This window comes from Phalaenopsis equestris, unplaced genomic scaffold (assembly GCF_001263595.1).
Source record: "Phalaenopsis equestris unplaced genomic scaffold, ASM126359v1 Scaffold000996, whole genome shotgun sequence".
NCBI classification, from domain to species: Eukaryota; Viridiplantae; Streptophyta; class Magnoliopsida; order Asparagales; family Orchidaceae; genus Phalaenopsis; species Phalaenopsis equestris.
Window position 1 is genome coordinate 191,163 of NW_018165435.1, and position 20,994 is coordinate 212,156.

The window sequence follows — 20,994 nt, forward strand, 5'->3', positions numbered from 1 at the left end:
TTAAGCAGTGAAGCAAAGAAGCTAACATATCTCTCATCTCTGATTTCCCAATTATCATTTTCATCCATCAAAAAATTATATACACCTTGCATCATATCTCTCGTTGAGATAAAATTTATATAATGACAGATTGGAACGTTTTATATCATATACAAATCATTAATTCGAGCCGGAGTAAATGGTACAGCCTTACCTCGAACGAAGACGACTCCTTGGGTAATTCCATGTAAGTTAGCACAAAATTCCTTTACCACCGGTACAACAACTGCAGTGGTAGTGTAGCACAGAATTTCCCAACGTCTCTGTTCAATGATTTTATCAATATGTTAACTTGGATTACTCAATCCATTGGATTACTCAATCCATACATAATTGACAAAGCCTCTCCTTGATAAGTCTCTTTTTCGTAATGACTTTATCGTATAATCTCTGTGTGTCAAAACTGATAAACTTTCTTCTATTGAAAACTCCATACCTTAAAGTATTTCTAGAATTAGAAGTCATGGAATTCGAAATTAGAAAGTTTCTAGTCGTCCAAGACAGTTTTTAAGCCTTTAAAAATGCCTCTCAATGGTTATTTAGGAGTGAAATCCTGCCAAAGTCTGCCGCATTCGCACTGAACGCGCAAAACTGCTCGGGACGCCATCGGCGTTCCCGATGGCGTTTTCGGCGCCATGATCTATATAGGCTGGCGCCGTCGGTGCCAGATGCCAAAATCACGTTTTTTATTTTTTTGTTCAATTCGATTCCAAATTTTTCTCCAATACCAATATTTGTTTTAATTTATGATATATAAAATTGTGTAGGACTCAAAAATATTATTATTTCCTAAAAACACTTATTAAACAAAATAATAATATATAAATATATAGATTTATATATGAGTTGCCTCTCACAAAATGCTTGGTTTAACGCCGTCAGCCCAACGTACCATTGTTTAATCAGGATGACTTAACATCAAAACTTCTAACATCGACTTAACATCAAAACTTCTTTAAATTGTGGTATGTGTCATTTATAATAATGTTTCAATCGATGCTCATTAACTTTAAATATCTTTCCAAATTTATGATCTTTAATAACAACAGTTTCATAATAAAAGACTTTAATCACCTTAAATGGTCCTAACCATCTGAATTTCAGTTTTTCTGGAATTAATCTTAATCTAGTATTATATAATAAAACTTCTTATTAGGTTCAAACTTCTTTTTAATAATCTTTCGATCATGTCATATTTTCATTTCCTCTTTATAGATTTTTGTATTATCATATATTTCATTTATAATCTCCTCAAGTTCATTGAGTTGCAATAATTTTTTCTCACCAGCATCTTTTAGATTAAAATTAAATTCCTTAATAGCCCAAAACACTTTATGCTCCAATTCTACTGATAAGTGACATGTTTTTTCAAAAATAAGTCTATATTGGGATATTCCAATATGAGTCTTATGAGCAGTTCTGTATGCCTATAATGCAGTATCTAATCTAGCAAACCAATCCAATTTATCTAGCAAATGCAGTATCTAATCTAGCAAACCAATCCAATTTATAAGAATTTACAGTTTTTTCTAAAATTCGTTTTATTTCACGATTTAATATTTCTGCTAGGTCGCTAGTCTGAGGGTGATAAGCAATAGAGAATCTAAGCATAATATCATATTTTTTAAATAATTTATCGGTCCTCTTATTCCTAAAATGGAATCCTCCATCTGTAATAATTACTCTCGGCATTTCTATTGTAAAAATATTTTTATTTAAAAACTTAAAAACACTCCGAGCATCACATTTAGGTACAACAACAACTTCAATTCATCTGGACATATAATTAACAGCAAGTAATATATATAAATTTTGGTCCCATAAAATCTAATCCCCACACATCAAAAATTTCAATTTCCAATGTGTAATTTAGAGACATTTCATTCCATATAAAAATATTTCATACCCGCTGACATCGATCGCATGTTTTAATATATTCATTAACATCTCTTAAAAGAATAGGCCAATAAAATCCAGCTTGCAAAATTTTATATATAGTTCTATTTGAACTAAAATTTCCTCCAAATTCAGAATCATGACATCTTTCAATTATTTGTTGAGTTTCTTCATAAGACACGCCTCCTAATAATTAGATCTTTACATTGTTTATATAAATATGGGTCATCCCAAAAATAAAATTTTGAATCATGTATAAATTTCTTTAATTGTTGATTCTTAATATCTTGTGGTAGAATATCACTTACAATATAATTTACTATATCTCGATATACCATGGTATATTTATTTCATCAATATTATATAATTATTTATCAGGAAAATTTTTTAAAATTTTATTTGCAAAATTAGTTAATATTTTTTTTCTAGTCTAGAAAAATGATCAACTATTTGATTATCATTTATCTTTCTATCAACTACAATAAAATCGAACTCTTGCAATAGAAGTATCTATCTAATTAATCTTGGTTTAGCATCATTCTTTTACATTAAGTATTTGATAGCAGAATGATCTGTATGCACTATACATTTTGTTCCAATCAAGTAAAACCTAAATTTATAAAAAGCATAAACCATAACTAATAACTCTCTTTCAGTAGTAATATAATTAATTTGAGCATCATTTAGAATTTTACTAGCATAAATATATTACTTTAAAATACTTTAAAAACTTTGTTATGTCTTTGTTCTAAAATAGCTCCAATAGCATAATCACTAGCATCGCACATTATTTCAAATGATTTCTCTCAATCAGATGAGACTGTTAAAAGTGTTGATTAATTTTTCTTTCAAAAATTCAAATGCTTTTATGTATTCCTCATTAAAATCAAATTTTGTATCTTTTTCTAAAAGTCGGCATAATGGTTTGATTATTTTTTAAAATTTTTTTATATAACGCCTGTAGAAACCAACATGTCCTAGAAAACTTCTTACCCCTCTAACAATAGTAGGAGGTGGTAATTTTTTAATAACTTGAATTTTTGCAGGATCTACTTCCATGACATTTTCAGAAATTTTATGTCCAAGTATAATTCCTCCTGCAAATATAAATTGTCATTTTTTCCCAATTTAGTATTAGGTTGACTTTTTCACATAATTCCATAACTTTTTCCAAATTATTTAAATGAAGTCTCGAATACAGAGAAATCATCCATAAATACTTACATTTCATGGTCAATCAAATTGCTAAATATTGACAGCATATATCTTTGAAATGCCGCAGGTGCATTACTTAGTCCAAAAGTCATTCTACGAAAAGTCAAAAGTTATTCTACTAAAAGCAAATGTTTCATATGGTCTTATAAACGATGTTTTGTCTTAATCTTCTTGAGCAATTGGAATTTGGTGATACCCTATATATCCATCTAAAAAGCAATAATATTTATTTCCAACCAATCTATACAACATTTGGTTTAGAAAGGATAAAAGAAAGTGATCTTTCCTTATGGCCTTATTTAATTTTCTATAGTCTATACAAATCCGCCAACCAATAACTTGTCTTATTGGAATTAATTCATTTTTCTCATTTACTTCAACTATCACTCCTTTTTTTGGAACACAGTGAATTTGACACACTCAAGCACTGTCTGAAATAAGATATATAATTCTAGCATCTAATCATTTTAAGATTTTTTTTTAACAACTTCTTCATTTTTGAGTTTAATCTCCTCTGATGATCAGTTTTAGGTTCGTATTGATCAACTAATAGAATTCTGTGCATACAAATTGAAGAATTAATTCATTTAATATCTGCTAAAGTCCATCCAAAAGTCTTTTTATATCTTTTCAGTATTTTTATTAATTTTTGTTCTTGATTTCAGTTAACTCAGAAGATACAATAACAGACCATGTAGATGAATCTCCTAAAAACACATATTTTAAATGGGCAGGTAATACTTTCAGTTCAAGTTCATGTGGTTAAATACTTGAAGGAATAAAATTTTTATTATCATTTTTCAACAAATCTAAAGTTTTAAATTTGTCTTGAATATAATCTAACTTCTCTTCTTTTATTTCATTCTCATTCTCACTAAATTCTTCTTGCCTTAATTTTTCTTCAATTTTTTCTTAAATTGATTATTACTTAGATACTTAGTAACTTCTATCCTAAAACATTCATTATCCTAAAACATTTATGATTTTGCAATATTAAATGTTATTTCTTGATCAATAACTCTTATTATTAATTCTCATTTTTGCACATCTATCACAACTCTCCCTATTGCAAGAAACTTTCGCCCAAAAATAATAGGAATCTCTTTATCTTCCTCCATATTTAATACTATAAAGTCTACAGAAAAAATAAATTTATCTACTTTTACTAATACATCTTCTATAACTCCAGAATAATTTATTAATCGATCAGCTAACTGAAGAGTTGCATTAGTAGAGTAAATCTCTCATAAATCTAAATGTTTAAAAATTGATAGAGGCATAAGATTCATAAGATTATGATAGAGGCATAAGATTAATACTCGCTCCTAAATCACATAAGGTTTTTCCAAAGAACTTTTCACCAATTGCACAAGGTATAGTAAAACTACTAAATTTTTTAACTTTTCAGTAAGTTTTTTTTCTGAATAATAGCGCTACAGTCTTCACTGAGTGCAACAGTCTCATGATCAACAAACTTCCTTTTCTTATTTAATATATCTTTCATAAATTTCATATAACTTGACATTTGTTCCAAAGTCTCAATTAAATGAATGTTTATCGTTAACTTTTTAAGGATTTCCAAAAATTTTGTAAATTGTTTGTCTTTATTTTACTGCTTCAGTCGTTGACAAAACAGAGGTAATGGTTTTTCTAAGAAAACTTGTATTTGTTCATTTTCATTGTAGTCACTTCTAATCTCTTCTTTCTCATCATCAACTTCAGTTTCTCTTTGGATTTTTGTTTCAACTTCTTTTTCACTTCGTAATTGAATAGCTTTAATTTGCTTCATATTTTGATCTTTTGGATTAACTTCCACAGTACTCGAAAGATTTCCTGAAGGTCTGTTACTAAGTGCAGAAGCAATATGTCCTAATTGATTTTCAATATTTCTAATAGCAGTCCTATGATTTTGTATTTTATTTCTCATATTCAACATTACTTCTTTCATCGTCAATTTTCTCTCCTAATTGATTTTCAATAATACTCATGTTTTTATAGTATGATGATATTTTGTTTCTATGATATTTTGTTTCTTTATGATATTTTGTTTCTTTTAGACCAAATGCATTTATTGGTACTATCATTAGTTATATTGAAATTACTGAAAACTCATGATTTTGAATTCTATTAGATCATTGTTCATAATGTAGAAATGATGTGTGCACACCAGTATTGAATGATTTGACCGCTATGCAAATGAAAAATAAATATTTTTTTTAATTAGAAAGTAATATTTTTATTAGATGTTTGTATTTGCATGATTGACTATGATGAAGTCACATGTTGATGTTACTAATGGGGGAACATTAAAGGATCCGCACATGTAAATGAAAAACTATATTGATATTGAAATACTTTAAGTGGTAAAATTTTTTAAACGATACTCTTATGACAATTGTATAGATATAAAATAATATTGATATGATATTGATATAGACTCTTTGAATGATATGTTAAATATTTATATTGATTGATAAAGAAGCTTAACTGACATAAATATTATTTTTTTTCTTGTATTGTTGTAGCTATGAAATATGAATATTCACTGGCTTGTTTAGCTCATATTTGTTTTAAACTAACTTTTCAAATCAATTTAATTGATTAAAAGATAAGCGATAGAAAGAAAAAGGTTTATAAAAAATGCAAACCAACAATGAGGCAAAATTAAATATAATATTTTAATTTATTTTGATTAGTGACTCTTTTATCTGTTAAATAGTAAATTAGTATAGAAAATTTAATTCTCACCGTCCGACTCTTCGTACCTATCTTGATTAATTTTAAGTCATGTGTCGGGTCGTGACAATATATTGCTCAAATAACAATTTTAGACCATAGTTCATAGGCCTAAATGAATTCTCTCTGACATGTGAGATCAATATTCAAATCCAAATTACATATAAGAAAATGGTCTGTTGAATATAGCACGACAGTTCATAATAACCACATCCTATCTTACAAAATTCACATCTTTGAAAAGGGAAATGCTCTATATGACCTTGGGATTTTAATAGTAAAAGCCACAATTTGGTGATCGAGTTTTTAGAACATAAAAACTACAAATTTAATTCGATCATAAAAAAATAACAATGACTTTTTATGTCAATTGCTGGATTATCGCATTGAACTTGATCCACATCGAGGACTTTGAAGATTAAACCAAGGATGTAACCAACTAAATGGACACTGAAGCTCTACTCTCCCTCCAGTTAATGTAGGGGTTCATAACCATCAATTCATAATGTGAATTTGACAAATAAATCGAAGATAGCTAGAAAACAAGTAGGTTTTTGTTCAAATCAAAATCAACAAGCTCAACTTGAACAATGATTGAATTGAGTGATGCTTCAATCAATTACACGTGTGTGTGTGTGTGTGTATCGTTATACATATAAACTATTATGCACATATGTATGTATCAAAGATGTGTGCATGTATGGAGTATGTATAAAGAGTTTCTCTTAGAATATTGAAAAGCCCATAAGATATGTAATCATTTCTTCTCTCACATTAAGCTCAAACAAACAAGCAAAGCCTACAAGATGAAGAAAACAATAAACAAGGAAAAGATATACATGAACGTCATGGCGCTCAACCCACAAAGTCATCATACTCGACAACTCCTTTTAACACAAACATGGGTATAATTCCATTATTTTCCTCACTCTTAGCAACTCCCTCCCACACAAACATAAATGATAAGTCCATCTTTGTTCCAACTAAATCGAGAAAGTTTCTTTGTTGATCTTTGGTCCAACTAGATTATGAAGACCACCACTCTATCATTTTGATCTTTCATCTGACGCCAAATCTCTCTCCTCCATTGTTGATCTTTATTCCACAAACGGAGTGATTATTTTAACAACAATGACTATGCATAATAAATAGTTTGAAAATTACTGGCAAATCACTATCAAATGATTTTCATCATAGCCATGCAGTTGTTCCAGACTTCAAAACACCTCATCTCTTTGGTAATTCATGGAAGGAAAATGTCATCATCTTTCTCTCTACTACTAATATAAAAAAGAGAAGAAAAATAGTTAACTTCTTGAAATAACCCAAAAGAAAACAAGTAGGCAATCAAAGAGCCATCAATCTTTCGTTCAATTAAAGTAAAGACCACTAGTCATCATCAATCTTTGGTTGAGCAAAGTTTTGAGACTTCCCTTATGTTATAAATCCTTGTTTTGGATAGATGTAACACCTTCCCTCGATTCATGGTCCAAATACAGAGAGTAAATCCCTTTAAGTCTACACCAACATATAATCAAAAGTTTGATATTGAGTCTCAATTTGATATCAAATTTGCCTGTATAGTTGTTGAGTGGTTCTAATTTCATCGGTACATCTAATCTTTATGGCCTCTATTCAAAGGAAATTCAAATGCCACCACCATTTTCTTAGCCACTAAAGAGAAAAGGACAAAAAAAGACCAAAACAACAGCAAAAAAAAAAAAACTTTATAATAGAGCCTAAAGAACCTAAGGAAAAGCAAATGAATTGAAGCCTGTGATTTCAGCTCAGCTAAACCAAAGAAACATGCTATTGATCGTTGGTCCGGCTTGGTTTTATAGGCTATTGCTATGACATTAATATTTGTTCTAGCACTAAGTTTCTCCTCCCTATGTTAATCATCACTATAGACATGGAGTAGTTTTCTTATGGGTAGCCGTTGTAGCAAGCTACAAATTGTAGGTAGATTACAGACTATCATTAAGAACAGGTTGATGCAATTGTTCGGTTACATTGACATGTTGGCATAATCATGACTTCATTTTGGTTATTGGTTATAGACTAAGTTTGCAGCCATCAAGTAAGAAAGGAATAAAAATGGTTAATGAATACTTATTTGACCTGAAGAACAGCTTAACAGAAAAAATAAATAAGATGATGTAAAATGATACAAAACTATAAAATTCATCCTTTATTTCCTTAAAGATTTGGAAAGAGAAAGAAGATGAAATTTAACCAATGCAATACATCTCAAAAAATATATTTGATGTTAAAAATATTCACCTAATACTAGCATGTAAAACAATTGACTATTTATGTTTGGCTTAGAAAAAATGTCATTTAGAGTTAAGGTCTACGCTTTATATAACAAAAGAAATAAGCCAATTGCAAATAATCGGGCCACCTTACCTATAGTGTAATCTGGAGCAGCCAACGCTAAGATTTCCACATCGTCCATGTTAAAAGCCTCACTTATAGAATCATGGAATAGATGTAAACAGAGAAACAGTTAGCTTGGGATGGTTCAAAGCAATCAAGCCCCGTAAAGCAGGTTAATTCTTGGGTCTTTCAATAAATATATGCCCTAAACTAAGCTTGGGTTGGTTCTGTTGTTAGCCCACTAATTAAAATTGCACCCAAAAAAAAAAAGTCTCATCTTCTTAGAATGTCCTTCAAGTCAAATTGAAACTCCTAAATAAATGATGGCCATGTCCATGTGTTAAAGTTTTTATCAATCGTGTCTAGTACATTTGAAGTACAGGAGGCCAATGCTGTGTGCCTCTAAACTGCATGGTGAAAATGATGCAGCAAGCTCCCAAACAGTGAATGAGTCGATGCTAAACTTGGAAGCATATATTTGACAAACACACTTAACCATGGTTACTAATCATGCTCCTACATACGATGGCGTTGAGAAATTCGATGTTGGCAAACTAAATTCATTAGCGTACATGAAATCACTGATTCATAAAATTTCGATTGAATTTTCCTCCATTGCCTTAACCATTTCTTATTAATTAAATTCAAACCTAAGTACAAAACTTGTGTCAAATAAACCCAAAGGTCACAGGATTGAAACCCGTCTCTGATACCTCTTTTGTCACGATCAGACCCGGGATTAGAATTTCCAAAATAGGAATATACAGTTGGACAGTAAAGTTTAAAAAACAGTTATATTTACAATTCTTGGGTTCTAGCACTAAGTTTTCACATTTTTGTTTGACCTTGATTTTATTGCTCAGGTTGCAAAGAAGTTCTCATATCTGAGCATATATAATGATTATATAATCCAATTAGGAAATCATTACATAAAATTAACTGTATGGTTTACATTATACTTCGCTTCCAACTCTTCTTGTCATTATGAATAGCTTTTACCATCTGCAGCAATGAGATAGATGAATCATGAAATGATTCGAATTTGAATCCATAGGTATCCATATCACCCATGCATCAGTGGTAGAGAAATTGTAGATGGTTATGTTGAAAATTTAACACAGCAATATCAGCCTCCAATTTCCCCCTTTTTTTTTTCTGCATCAAGCCAAAGAGTCAAAACGACAGCCTTTTATACTTCAGAATCTTAAATCTAATTTCTATTACATTTTGCCTCAAATTTGATGGATTTTACTGCCCTACTAATCATATATATAAATGCATTAGAATTGTGTGCTATGTATATGAAATAGTTCTTTTTAAATGAAGCAAATTTAGTATGTAAAAAAGTTTCAAGTGCTATCTACGTAATAGTTTCATGGCTATGAATGTATTTGTTTCATGTGGATGATAATAGTTTTATAAGTAGCAAGGTCTCAAGTGGAATCTATGTAATTCTTTGGTTTTATCTATAGCTTGATATTAGGGATTGCTTATACTTTAGTATTACCTATAATTTTTGGGTGTTAGTTGATAGGAAAAATTTGCTACACAGATAATGGGTTGGAATGATTGAATGTGCATTGACATTTCTTTCTCATATATCAAGTTGAACTATGGATAACAGTGATATAATTGAAATCACTAGAGATGTAGTATGATCAGATAGAAATAAACAAATCTTCATTCAACTTATGGAGATTGAAGTCATTAATAGAAATAGACAAACAACTACTTTCAGCCCAGTGCAAGGTAACGCATTTTGTAAGGACTTGAATCATCTACAAAAAAGAAAATATAAACAAAGAACAATTGAAAAAAAAGTTCAATATGCTTAGAATTTGTTGGATAGAATTTTCAAACTTATTGAAAGAGACTGGAATTGGTTATAACGCAACCACAAGTCAAGTGATTACATCTAAATATGTATGAGCCATGTCATATAATGTATTTATTATATTTAATCAAAAATTTATATTTTATTATTTACATATTTTTATTAATCAGAAAGTTTATTTACTAATTTATATGATAATAAAAGTACAAAAATATTCCAAAAAAAAAAAGCCCAATGCACGAGTCTTTTTGTCGTATTTATGGTGACACGTGGGAACTCTGCAACATCCTTCTATGAGAATCACTTCAGACACTGAGGAAGAAGATGACATTGGAGAAAGTGAAACAAAACCTGTAGGGGAATCATACAAAACCTGTAGGGGAATCATTATGTAAGGAGAAGAAAAAAAGAAAAATTACATGTTAAATGTGCAAAGAAGACAACAATTTCATATGTGATTGCCTCCACACTTCAAGTTTTAAGTGAGAGCTCAAAAAGAATGACTGATATGATAGAAAATAAATTATGCACCTCAACTGGATCTTCTAATGAAAGCTCTGAATCTTTGTTGGTTGAATATTTGAAGTTTCTCAATTTAATAGAAGATCTAGATGACATTACCTATTAAAAAGCTTTACAGAAGTTCCAAGAAGATGCAATATAGATGAAGATGTTTCTTCAAATGTCTAATAGCAGAAAGAAAGACTGGATTCTTAATCTGAAATGATTTACTCATCACGATGAGCCCTATGAGCTGCCTTTTTCTTATGTGTTTGTATGTTAAATGTGTCATGTTTGCTTGCTTTCAATTTCATTTTTTTCTTTTGTCGAACACTGTTGTTGCCGGTTTCAAGCCCGGATGCGAAAAGTGGAGGGTTGTTTTAGGTAGTCAACAGCCAGCGTAAAACTTGTCGAAAAAAAATCATGACATGAATTCTTTAGATCATTGTGTAAGTGCTAGGGCGTCCCCTGGAAGCGATGCGCTCTATAGCCTGAATGCAGTGAAAAGTGTGCAAGGGCCGCTACACCGGCGTCCGGGTGTAGTGTTAAATAAGCAAGGGTTACCACATTACGGGCGAATGCGAGTAAAGAAGTTAGTCCATGAAACTAATGAAACTAATATTAGGATAGAATCTTGGAATATAGGTACTCTCAATGGTAAATTAATGGAATTAGTTGATATTATGATTCATAGGAAAATTAATATCTTATGTATTCAAGAAACTAAGTGGGTTGGAGAAAAGGCTAAGGAGATTGATAATTTAGGTTTTAAACTTTGGTATTCTGGTAAGAGTCGCACTAGAAATTGTGTAGGTGTAATTATAAATAAGTGTTTGAAAGATAATGTTGTGAAAATTAATAGAGTTGGAGATAGAATCATAGCCCTTAAGATTATCATTTATACTAAAATTTTTAATATTATAAGTGTTTATGCTCCTCAAGTAGGTTTAGATACAAGGTTTAAATATAAATTTTAGAATGACTTAGAAGACTTAATACAAATGATACCTCTTGAAGAAAAAATTTTTATTGGAGAAAATTTCAATAGACATTTCGGTAGAGTGGTAGAAGATTTCAGAAATATTCATGGTCACTGCGGTTTTGGAGTAACTAATGAAGAAGGTAGAGCTATTTTAGATTTTGCTTTAGCGTATGATTTTATTATTACTAAAACTTTATTTAAGAAAAGAGATGAACATCTTATTACTTATAAGAGTGAATCTAATAAAACATAAATTGATTATTTTTTTATGAGAAGAAGAGATCGTCACGATTGTAAAGATTGTAAGGTCATTCCAAATGAAAATTTAAGTACCCAACATCGTTTATTAGTTTTAGATTTTAAGATTAAGAGTTGTAAAATAAAAAATACTAGGACTCATCATTGCAGAATTAGATGGAGAAACTTAAAAGACAAATAAAATTATTTTTATGAGTTAAATTCAAGATTTCAAAATTTGGGATATTCACGAAGAAGCAAATGTGATGTGGGATAAAGTAACAAACACTATTAAACAAGTAGCAAAAGATGTGCTTGGAGAATAAAAAAAATGTATTTACAAATAAAAATAGTTGATGGTGGAATAATGTTGTGCAAGAAAAAATAAAATATAAGAAGTTATGTTATAAAAATTAGTTTAAATGTAAAAACTTAGAGAACTGTTAAATATATCAAACGGCCCGCAGGAAGTCTAAAAGAACAATCTGTGACGCTAAAAATTCTACTTTTAATGATCTTTATAATAGATTAGATACTAAAGAGGGTGAAAAATATATGTATAAACTAGCCAAACAAAGAGAAAAGAAAAGTAAAGATTTAACTCAAGTAAAGTATATTAAAGATGAAAATCAAAAAATATTTTTCTTAGAAAAAAATATTCAACATAGGTGGGTGAGTTACTTTGATAAACTTTTTAATGAAATTTCTGAAAATATGATCGACCTTAATGATTTTAATATCGTGAATAATAATAAAACGTTTCATTTTTACCGTCGCATTAGCAAAAAAAAAAGTTGAGGCTTTAAAGAAAACCAAGGGTGAAAATTCTGTAGGACCTGATGATATCCCAATTTAAGTGTGGAAATATTTGAGAGATTTGGGAGTTTCTGGACTTACTAAACTCTTTAATATTATTTTAAAAACTAAAAAGATGCCTAAGGAGTAGAGGAAGAGTATTTTGGTCCCCATTTTTAAGAATAAAAGGGATGCACCAGAGTGTGTATTAAAGAGAAATTAAGTTGATGTGTCATACTTTAAAATTATTGGAGAGGGTAACAAAGCATAGTTTAAAACAAATTACAAAGATTTCTCATAATCAGTTTGGATATATGTCGGGCAGGTCCATTATGAAAGTTATACATTTATTGAGAGGTTTGATGGAGAAGTGCAGAGAAAACAAGGTGGATCTACATACGATTTTTACTGATTTAGAAAAAGCTTAAGATAAGGTTCCAAAAGATATCCTTTGGAGAGTTCTAGAGAAGAAAGGTGTTCATGTGACTTATATTCAAGTCATTAAAGAAATGTATACTATAGTTGTTACTTGTGTTCGAATAGAAGGATTGACCAAATATTTTCTTATTTCAGTTGGATTTCAGCAGTGACCGACTTTAAGCCCATATCTTTTTGCTTTAGTTATGGATGATCTTACCGGACATTTACAAGAGGATGCACCTTGGTGTATTTTTTCGCTGATGATATCCTTCTAGTGGATAAGACTAGAGAAAGAGCTCAGGAAAAATTTGAATTATGGGGTCTAAACAAAGGTCTAAAGGCCTTCATTTGAGTTTAACTAAAATTGAATACATCTAATGTAATTTTAGTAGTAGTGACTCCAGTGACAGAGTTATGACTATGAGTGATCAAATCATTAAAAGATGTGAATGATTTAGATATCTCGGTTCTATTGTTCAAAGTGATGGTGATATAGATGAAATGTTATTATAGAATTCAAGTTCGTTGGTTGAAGGGGAGGAATGTTTCAGGCTTATTGTGCAATGGAAAAGTACTGTCTAGACTGAAAGGAAAATTTTATAAAATGGTAGTGAGACTCGCAATATTTTATGACATTTAAAAGAGAAGAATAAAACTAAGTTATGTCTTGCCGAGATGAAGAGATGAGAATGATTAGGTGGATGAGTGGCTTTACACTTAGAGACAAAATGCGGAATGAATATATTCGTGATAGGGTTGGTGTAGCTCCTGTGACAGACAAAATTAGAGAAAGTCGTCTTATATGGTTTGGTCACATTAAAAGTCGACTATCTGATGATCCGATTAGGAGAGTAGATGTTTTAGATTCAACTAGTGTTAAGAAAGACAGAGGTAGACCTACGAAGACTTGGGCTTATTGTATTAAAAATGATCTTAATTTACTAGAACTAAATGAAAATATGACACTAAATAGGACGCAATGGAGAAAAAGGATTCATGTAGCTGACGCACGTAGTGGGATTAAGGCTTTGTTATTGTTGTTGTTGTTGTTGTTGTTTTTAAACATTTTATTAGCTTGGTTATGATTATGATGCATGTTTGTAATTTTAAAAGCTTGGGATGGATGTTTTGATTCATTGTTAATGAACATATGATTTGTTTTAAGAGAAATGTACTTTATTCTTTGCTTGGATATGAATAAGAGTATTGTGATTTTCTATCTTCTAGATTTACTGATAAGAGCATCTTTTAGAAGAGAATCGCTGTTTATGGGAAAATTAAAGGAGCACTTATATTTGTTTTCTTTGAAACCAAACGGGAGAGAGACAATGATCGAATCAAAATAGAGAGAGAGAAGGAAGGAGAGGAAGAAGCATCGCATGGCTTACATACCGTGGAGAGGAAATCGATGGATTTTGCGTCTCGTGGAGGGGAAGGAAGTGCTCTTGTGCGGGTGCTTGTGTGGGTTATCGACGCCAAAGGAAGGAGGAGATGACATCAGTGCTTGCAAGGAAGAAAGGAGGAAAGTCGAGCAACTCATCTGCGAGAGAAGAATAAGCCAAGCCCCAAGGAGTAAGCCATGCTTGGCGCAATACTAGCCGTAGAGGAAGATTTCAATTTTGGGTTGAGCCGCAGCCAAAGAGGAGGAAAAAAGGAAGTCACGTCATCCTCGTGTGCAGAGGAGTCAAACTTGCGGTGTTGTGTAACGTACGAGAAGAAGAGCTCCTATGGGAAGCTCAACGGCCCTTGCATCTTGTCGGAATAAGAGGAAGTTTCAATTGTTGTCGAGAGGAGAGACTTCACACAGGTGACATCTTGAGCGAAGCAGAGGTTACGTGAGACTATGAGCAAAGTAAGAAAGGAAGCTCAAGAAGTGGGTAAGGGTCGAACCGAAGCATATAAGGTAAGCTAATTTTTTCTTTTAAGTTTTGTTTTACACAGTAATTATGTTATGATTATCGTATAATTAATATATAATTGTAATAAGTAACGTAATAAGTTATTATAGCGGATTTTATTATTTGATCATAGAATGTGACAAGTCGAAGAACATTTGCTTTCTAAGATTTGAAGATTTTACTTGTTGATTTTACAAAAGGAGGAGAAGGTAAATGTTAAAACTTTTAATGTGTTATATAATTTTAGAATAATTAATTAATTGAAATGATATTAAATCTTAATATGAAGTTTTGTTAAAAAAAAATATTTAGACCGAGAAACCTTTGAGATTGAAGGAAGAAAAAAAATTCCATCATAAAGGTTAAGTGTTTGAATTGAATATTAATAATAATCAAATAAATATTAATTTAATTATTCAAATAAATTTTATTGATTAATAATGTCAGAAATTTGAGGTGGAAAATATTCTGATCTGAAAACAAGATATGTCAACATTAATAGGGTTAGTGCTTCCTAATTAAGTTTGAAAATAGCTTTTCATTGACATTTATACATGTGAGCAGTAAATTTTACTGAATGATGTTAGATTTTGGCAATTCAAATTATTAAATTGGAGAAACGACAGAAGTAGAACGGTGAAAGCTTGAAGTGAGTAATTATATTTTTAGATTTCACTAAATATTTACATTTAAAATTGTATGTTTCATTTCGTGTGCTCCCTAGTTCAATAATATTGTTAGACAGGATAGATGTGCATGTTAAATATAGTGGCATAACAATTTAGTATATTGATATAAGAACAATGCATGACTTTAGTAGAGATATACATATTAACTTATCGCATGATCATATATATATATATATATATATATATACATCACATTACTATTAAACCTCTAAAATTTTAGTAAATGTGCATATATTAGTTGATTTCATGACTTAGAAACATTGTAAGTTTGCATTATTCATCAGTAAATAGAGGCAAATGTTTCATAGAAAAGAATTCATGATATGAAAGAATGAAATAATTTATATATGAATGCTTGAATGTGCATGTTCAGAGGAGTTCATCCTCTAATGGTACAGACAGTGGACATCAGTGTATCCGTGTCGTAGTATTTCTACTACCCCAAATAATTTTAATAGTTATTTCACTAACCGCTGTGCCGACAAGATAATATCAATCAAGGGACAGTAGACAGAGCTTATCACCCCAGACAATTGTGATTTATTGATTGCTGATCGATGTGTCGAAGGGATAATATCAGACAAGAATTGGTAAGTGTCTTTCCAACCTAGACAATTGCGATGTGTAGATCGCTAATCGTTGTGCTGACAGAAGCAAATGGGGGCAATATCAGTCAAGGATGTGTTAAGTTGTTTTGATGGTAATCCTCAAAGCAGACAATGCGTATATAAAGAGTATAAAGTAAAAGTAAAGTTAAAAATTAATGCATGTAAAAATTTATAGTATTTTCATTCAGAAAAGGTCATCGATCTGTGCATTGGTATATTCAAAGATTTCATATGAAAGATTGGCAAAATAAAAGATTTTTTATAGAATATAAAAGACCAGCATGCATATTGATTTTTTTTCTTAGATTATTGTAGTTTGGAAGTGTGATTACTCCTGAGTTATTTTTAGTAACTCATTATGGTTTTGATTTTTTTTTCAAGTTTAAACTTTTGATAAAAATGAATAGAAGAGGATCAATTGGGTACAAGAGGTGAGAATAACAATAAAAAAGGTACAAATTTCTAATTATTAACTAAATTTATTTTCTTTAATGGCTCATTCGTGAATAATTGAATATTTAATTGTTTGTGACAGAAATAAAAAAACAGAGAATTTATTTTCACTGTTTGTTCTCCTCTTGGTTAATTCCAAGCCCCGTGTCGGGTCATGACAGAGTTTATTTCTCCAATTATTATTTTATTTGATTTACATTGTTTAAAAATTCTTATTTTAGGCGAACAATATATGAACCCAATTTCAGATTTTGAAAGTGGTGTTGAAGAACTTGAACTAGCAATCACTTTTACTTGTGTTGATGATTATAATAAACATTATTTAACAAAAAAACCATGTCAAACTTCTACTCTTCAAGGTCACGAATATCTAATTGAAATAATGCGAGAATATCAAGCTAAATATTTTGAAAGTTATAGAATGTAACCTTAAGTTTTTATTAATTTATCTGCCTTGATGAAGCGTAAAAGTTTTATGGACTCAAAATGACCAGCTATGGAGAAACAACTTCCAATTTTTATGTCTATTTTATCGCATAATGAATGCTTAAAAGTGGTTGTTAAATGATTTTAGTATTTTAATGGAGACAATCTCACGACATTTCAAAAAAACTTTGAAAACAATTTGTCACTTGGAAACAGAAATTATTATTCCACCATCATTTGAGGTGATTCCTCCTAAGATCCAGTATAATTCAAAGTACTATCCTTTTTTTAAGGTATGTTTAATTTTAAAAGTTCAATTTAATTGTTTATTTGAATTATGAAAATTAATTTCTGTTTTTTTGAATAGGATTGTATAAGTGCAGGAACACATATTATTGCAAATGTACCTAAGGAAGATCAAATTCCGTATCGAGAAAAACATAAAGAATCAACCCAAAATGTAATGAGTGCATGTGGCTTCGACATGATATTTACATACATATTGTTCGGTCGTGAGGGAACAACGAATATGCAATATTGTTTCTAGAATGTATTTCAAATTTTCAATTAAATTTTTCGATGCCACCATAAGGTATGTCAATTTTATTTTATTTTTATCAAGTTATCTAATTATTAAATGATATTTATAGTGAATTATGTATACATGTCCTTTCAAAAAAGCGAAAATATTATTTCGTTGATTTAGAATATGCTAATATGTCAGGATTCTTAACACTATACAGAGGAACATGATATCATTTGTGTGATTATCATGAGGCCGCTCAATTTCAAAAACAAGAAATCTTTAATTATAGGCTTCTTCTTTTTGAGATGTTATTGAGCGATGTTTTGGAGTTTTAAAAGCAAGGTTTTCAATCCTTAATAGAATATCTCCCTATGATTTATACATACAAAGTTATATTGTTACTGCTTGTTGCACACTACAAAATTTTATAAGATAATAATCCATGGGAGGTTCATTATTTGAGATGTACGGAAATCAAAATTTTGTAGTTGGCACATGAGGAAGACCTGCATCAACTCTTGCCTCACAAAGTTCTATTGAAGTTAATGTTTCTCAAACTCAGTTGCAGTACATGGCATTATTTCGAAATCCTGTTGTCAGAGAACTTTATGTTTATCTTACAATGTTATCAATGTGATGTTGGATTTCTTTTGTTTTGTGTTAAAAGGTCATTTGCCTTATTATCAGACATATAAAGTTTTAATTTAGTGAGAATTTCCTCATGATTTTATTATTTGTTAAAAGACAACATATTTGGATGTGTTGACTTTGATATTATTCATGTAACTCTATTCCAATTGATATGACAGGATTTCAAAGACAAGCCACTGCTCAAAGTCTACCTCTTAAAAATTAATTGACAAAATTTCAATCCATTAATAAGGATAAATCTCTTAACAAGTATATGAAAAAATTCTAGTCATTACTTAGGATATATCTCTTGATGATTTTCAAACTCTAACAACGTTTAATTCTAGTCAACAAGCTTAGATTAAATCTGATCAATGACTCCTTCCCCAAAAACATCCATGCCTAAAACAAAACAAAGGTAATTGAGAGGAACAATAATTCCAGGAAATGAGAAAACAGAGACTAACAAGAAATCTCTCAAAACATAAGAATGATAAGAAAAATACTTAAAGAAAGATAGAGAACATGCATTTCTAATAAGTGTTGCCTCATTGTGATAAGATTGCAAGCAATTTAAGTAATTTAGGAGATAAACACCTCTAAATTGGACACAATGGTAGAAAGCAAGCAGTGATTAAGATGGACAAAATCATATCGCATCTGATCAAAAGCCAAATCAACCGTTATATATGAAGACAATATCAAGGATCCAAAAGAATGTTTGTTAAACAAAAGATAGACCATCTGCGCAAGCAATGCTCTGCTTTCACAAAATAATTCATAGAATATGTGATCAACGAAGTTGCTCCGTTGGTCTTACGTAAGATAAACTTCGAAAGCTAGAATTTGTATGATCAAGATGCAATTCCATTGAATATCCCAATAATATCAATTAACTCCACTAAGAAAATAATAATTAAGGATGGGCAATGATACCAAGTGATGTACCATCACACTAAACTGTCACATGGTTAGTTAGAATTGGTTGGGCTAAGAGACTTTCAAATATCTGAAATATGTGTCTTTCTTTAAATCTATTGAACTCAAGACAACCAAATAAAAAAAAATTAAAAAATAAATAAATAAATAAAACTTGACTTGAGTTTGAATACCAACATTTTGATATGCTCATCCTTACATCCACACCGTTACAAATCATTATACAACTAATCCAAACTGTCCCACGTACAAAACAGATAGGTAATTGAGCAAACAATGAAATCCCTGGCCTCACAGGTTTGATATTATGGTTACTGAAACAAAGCATGGGTGCCTGTGACTTTAATGGATGAAAGAATAACGGGAAAAAGAAAGATTACCTCAACCACACGATGGACAATTGGAATAGTTCGTCCCTGCAAATAGTAAACAATAAACCACAATATAGTTTTCTAAAAGCAGCACATATGCTGTACCTAAATTAAGCAAATATAAGTGAGAAAATTTAGTGCCCCTGGTACCTATGAGTTTCAAGAAATGTACAACATGAAGCAATAGTGTTTTGGCAACTATAAGCATTAGAAGAGTGAAAATCTCTGTAAAACATCAACTTGAAAGTACTATTTTATGGCTTTCATAAAAAGGGACCAGAAAAATATAATTATCCAAGTTAATATCAAGGCCCCTACACAATTTTTTATTATCCATTTAAAGGGGATTCAAATGATATAACATAACTCAAATTTTGCTAGTAATAGGCAAAAATTGGCTACATGACATCATCCATAAGTAGTGCGCTAATTGTGGTGAGAAGTAGATTAGGGTTGGTTAGCAAATCAACGGGAATTTTGAATCACAACTGAAACTAATAATGGTAAAAATAGGGTAAAAGTTAACATTTTAAAATTAAAATTAATTTGTCACATGAAATATGATGATTTTGAATGCAAAAAGTAGAAACTTAATAAGCATAATGATTACAAGAGAATAGCTATTTTTGCTCGCAATAAAATAAATAAAAAGGATAAAAAAAATTTACAAACTTCGGAAAAAGTTATACGCATGTTGACCTCATTTTTGTGAGGTCTTTTCTTCTCCTCCTTAGAGCCTAGGTTCTAGCTCTAGAAATTCCTATGGACCATCTTAGAAAACTAGAATTGAGACTCACCCTTCTAGAAATTCCAGCCAATTCCTATTCCTTTGATGTCTAGCATCTTGGCACAAGACCATCGTCTTATGAACGAGCGGTTATGGGCTATGTTGCGTAGATTCAAGGAAAATGTTCCAAATAGGACTTCAAGCCTTAGGAAGACATCGTCACGACCTTTTTCGTCACGTACACACACAAAGTACACGAAGTTCACGAAATTGCGCGAAATCGGACTTCAATTAAGCCCAAAGAACGGGTGAAAATGCGAACTTCTCCGGATGACCTCCGACGACAAATGGGACTGCGCCAACGCGTCCGAGATACCCATTTTGGTAGGAAATGACACCCATATTGCCATACTTTTGACACGAGAAAATTGGCACGCAAATCGGTGAATTCATCGAAACGACCTCTAACGACAAAACAGACAGCGCCGGTGCGTCTGGAATGTCGATTTTGCCTAGGGAAGACACCCATTTTGTTACGACACCGCGCGTGAATGAATCGCATGTGATTTTATATATATATATATATATATATATATATATTTATATATATATATACACATATATATTAATTTATATAAACTAAATCTTCCTTTTTTTTACATTCCTAAATCCCTAAATACCCGAATGCACTTG

The 20,994-nt window shown here is 30.7% G+C and overlaps 1 protein-coding gene across 1 annotated transcript in view; it reads right to left on the minus strand.

Moving 5' to 3' along the window:
- The window catches only part of LOC110032655 (signal peptidase complex catalytic subunit SEC11A-like), an 82,871-nt gene that overhangs the window by 32,166 nt on the left and 29,711 nt on the right, over positions 1–20,994 (minus strand). Inside the window, exon 4 of the mRNA XM_020736351.1 lies at positions 19,584–19,619. Coding sequence (XP_020592010.1) covers positions 19,584–19,619 — 36 coding nt within the window. The remainder of the gene's footprint in view (positions 1–19,583; positions 19,620–20,994) is intronic.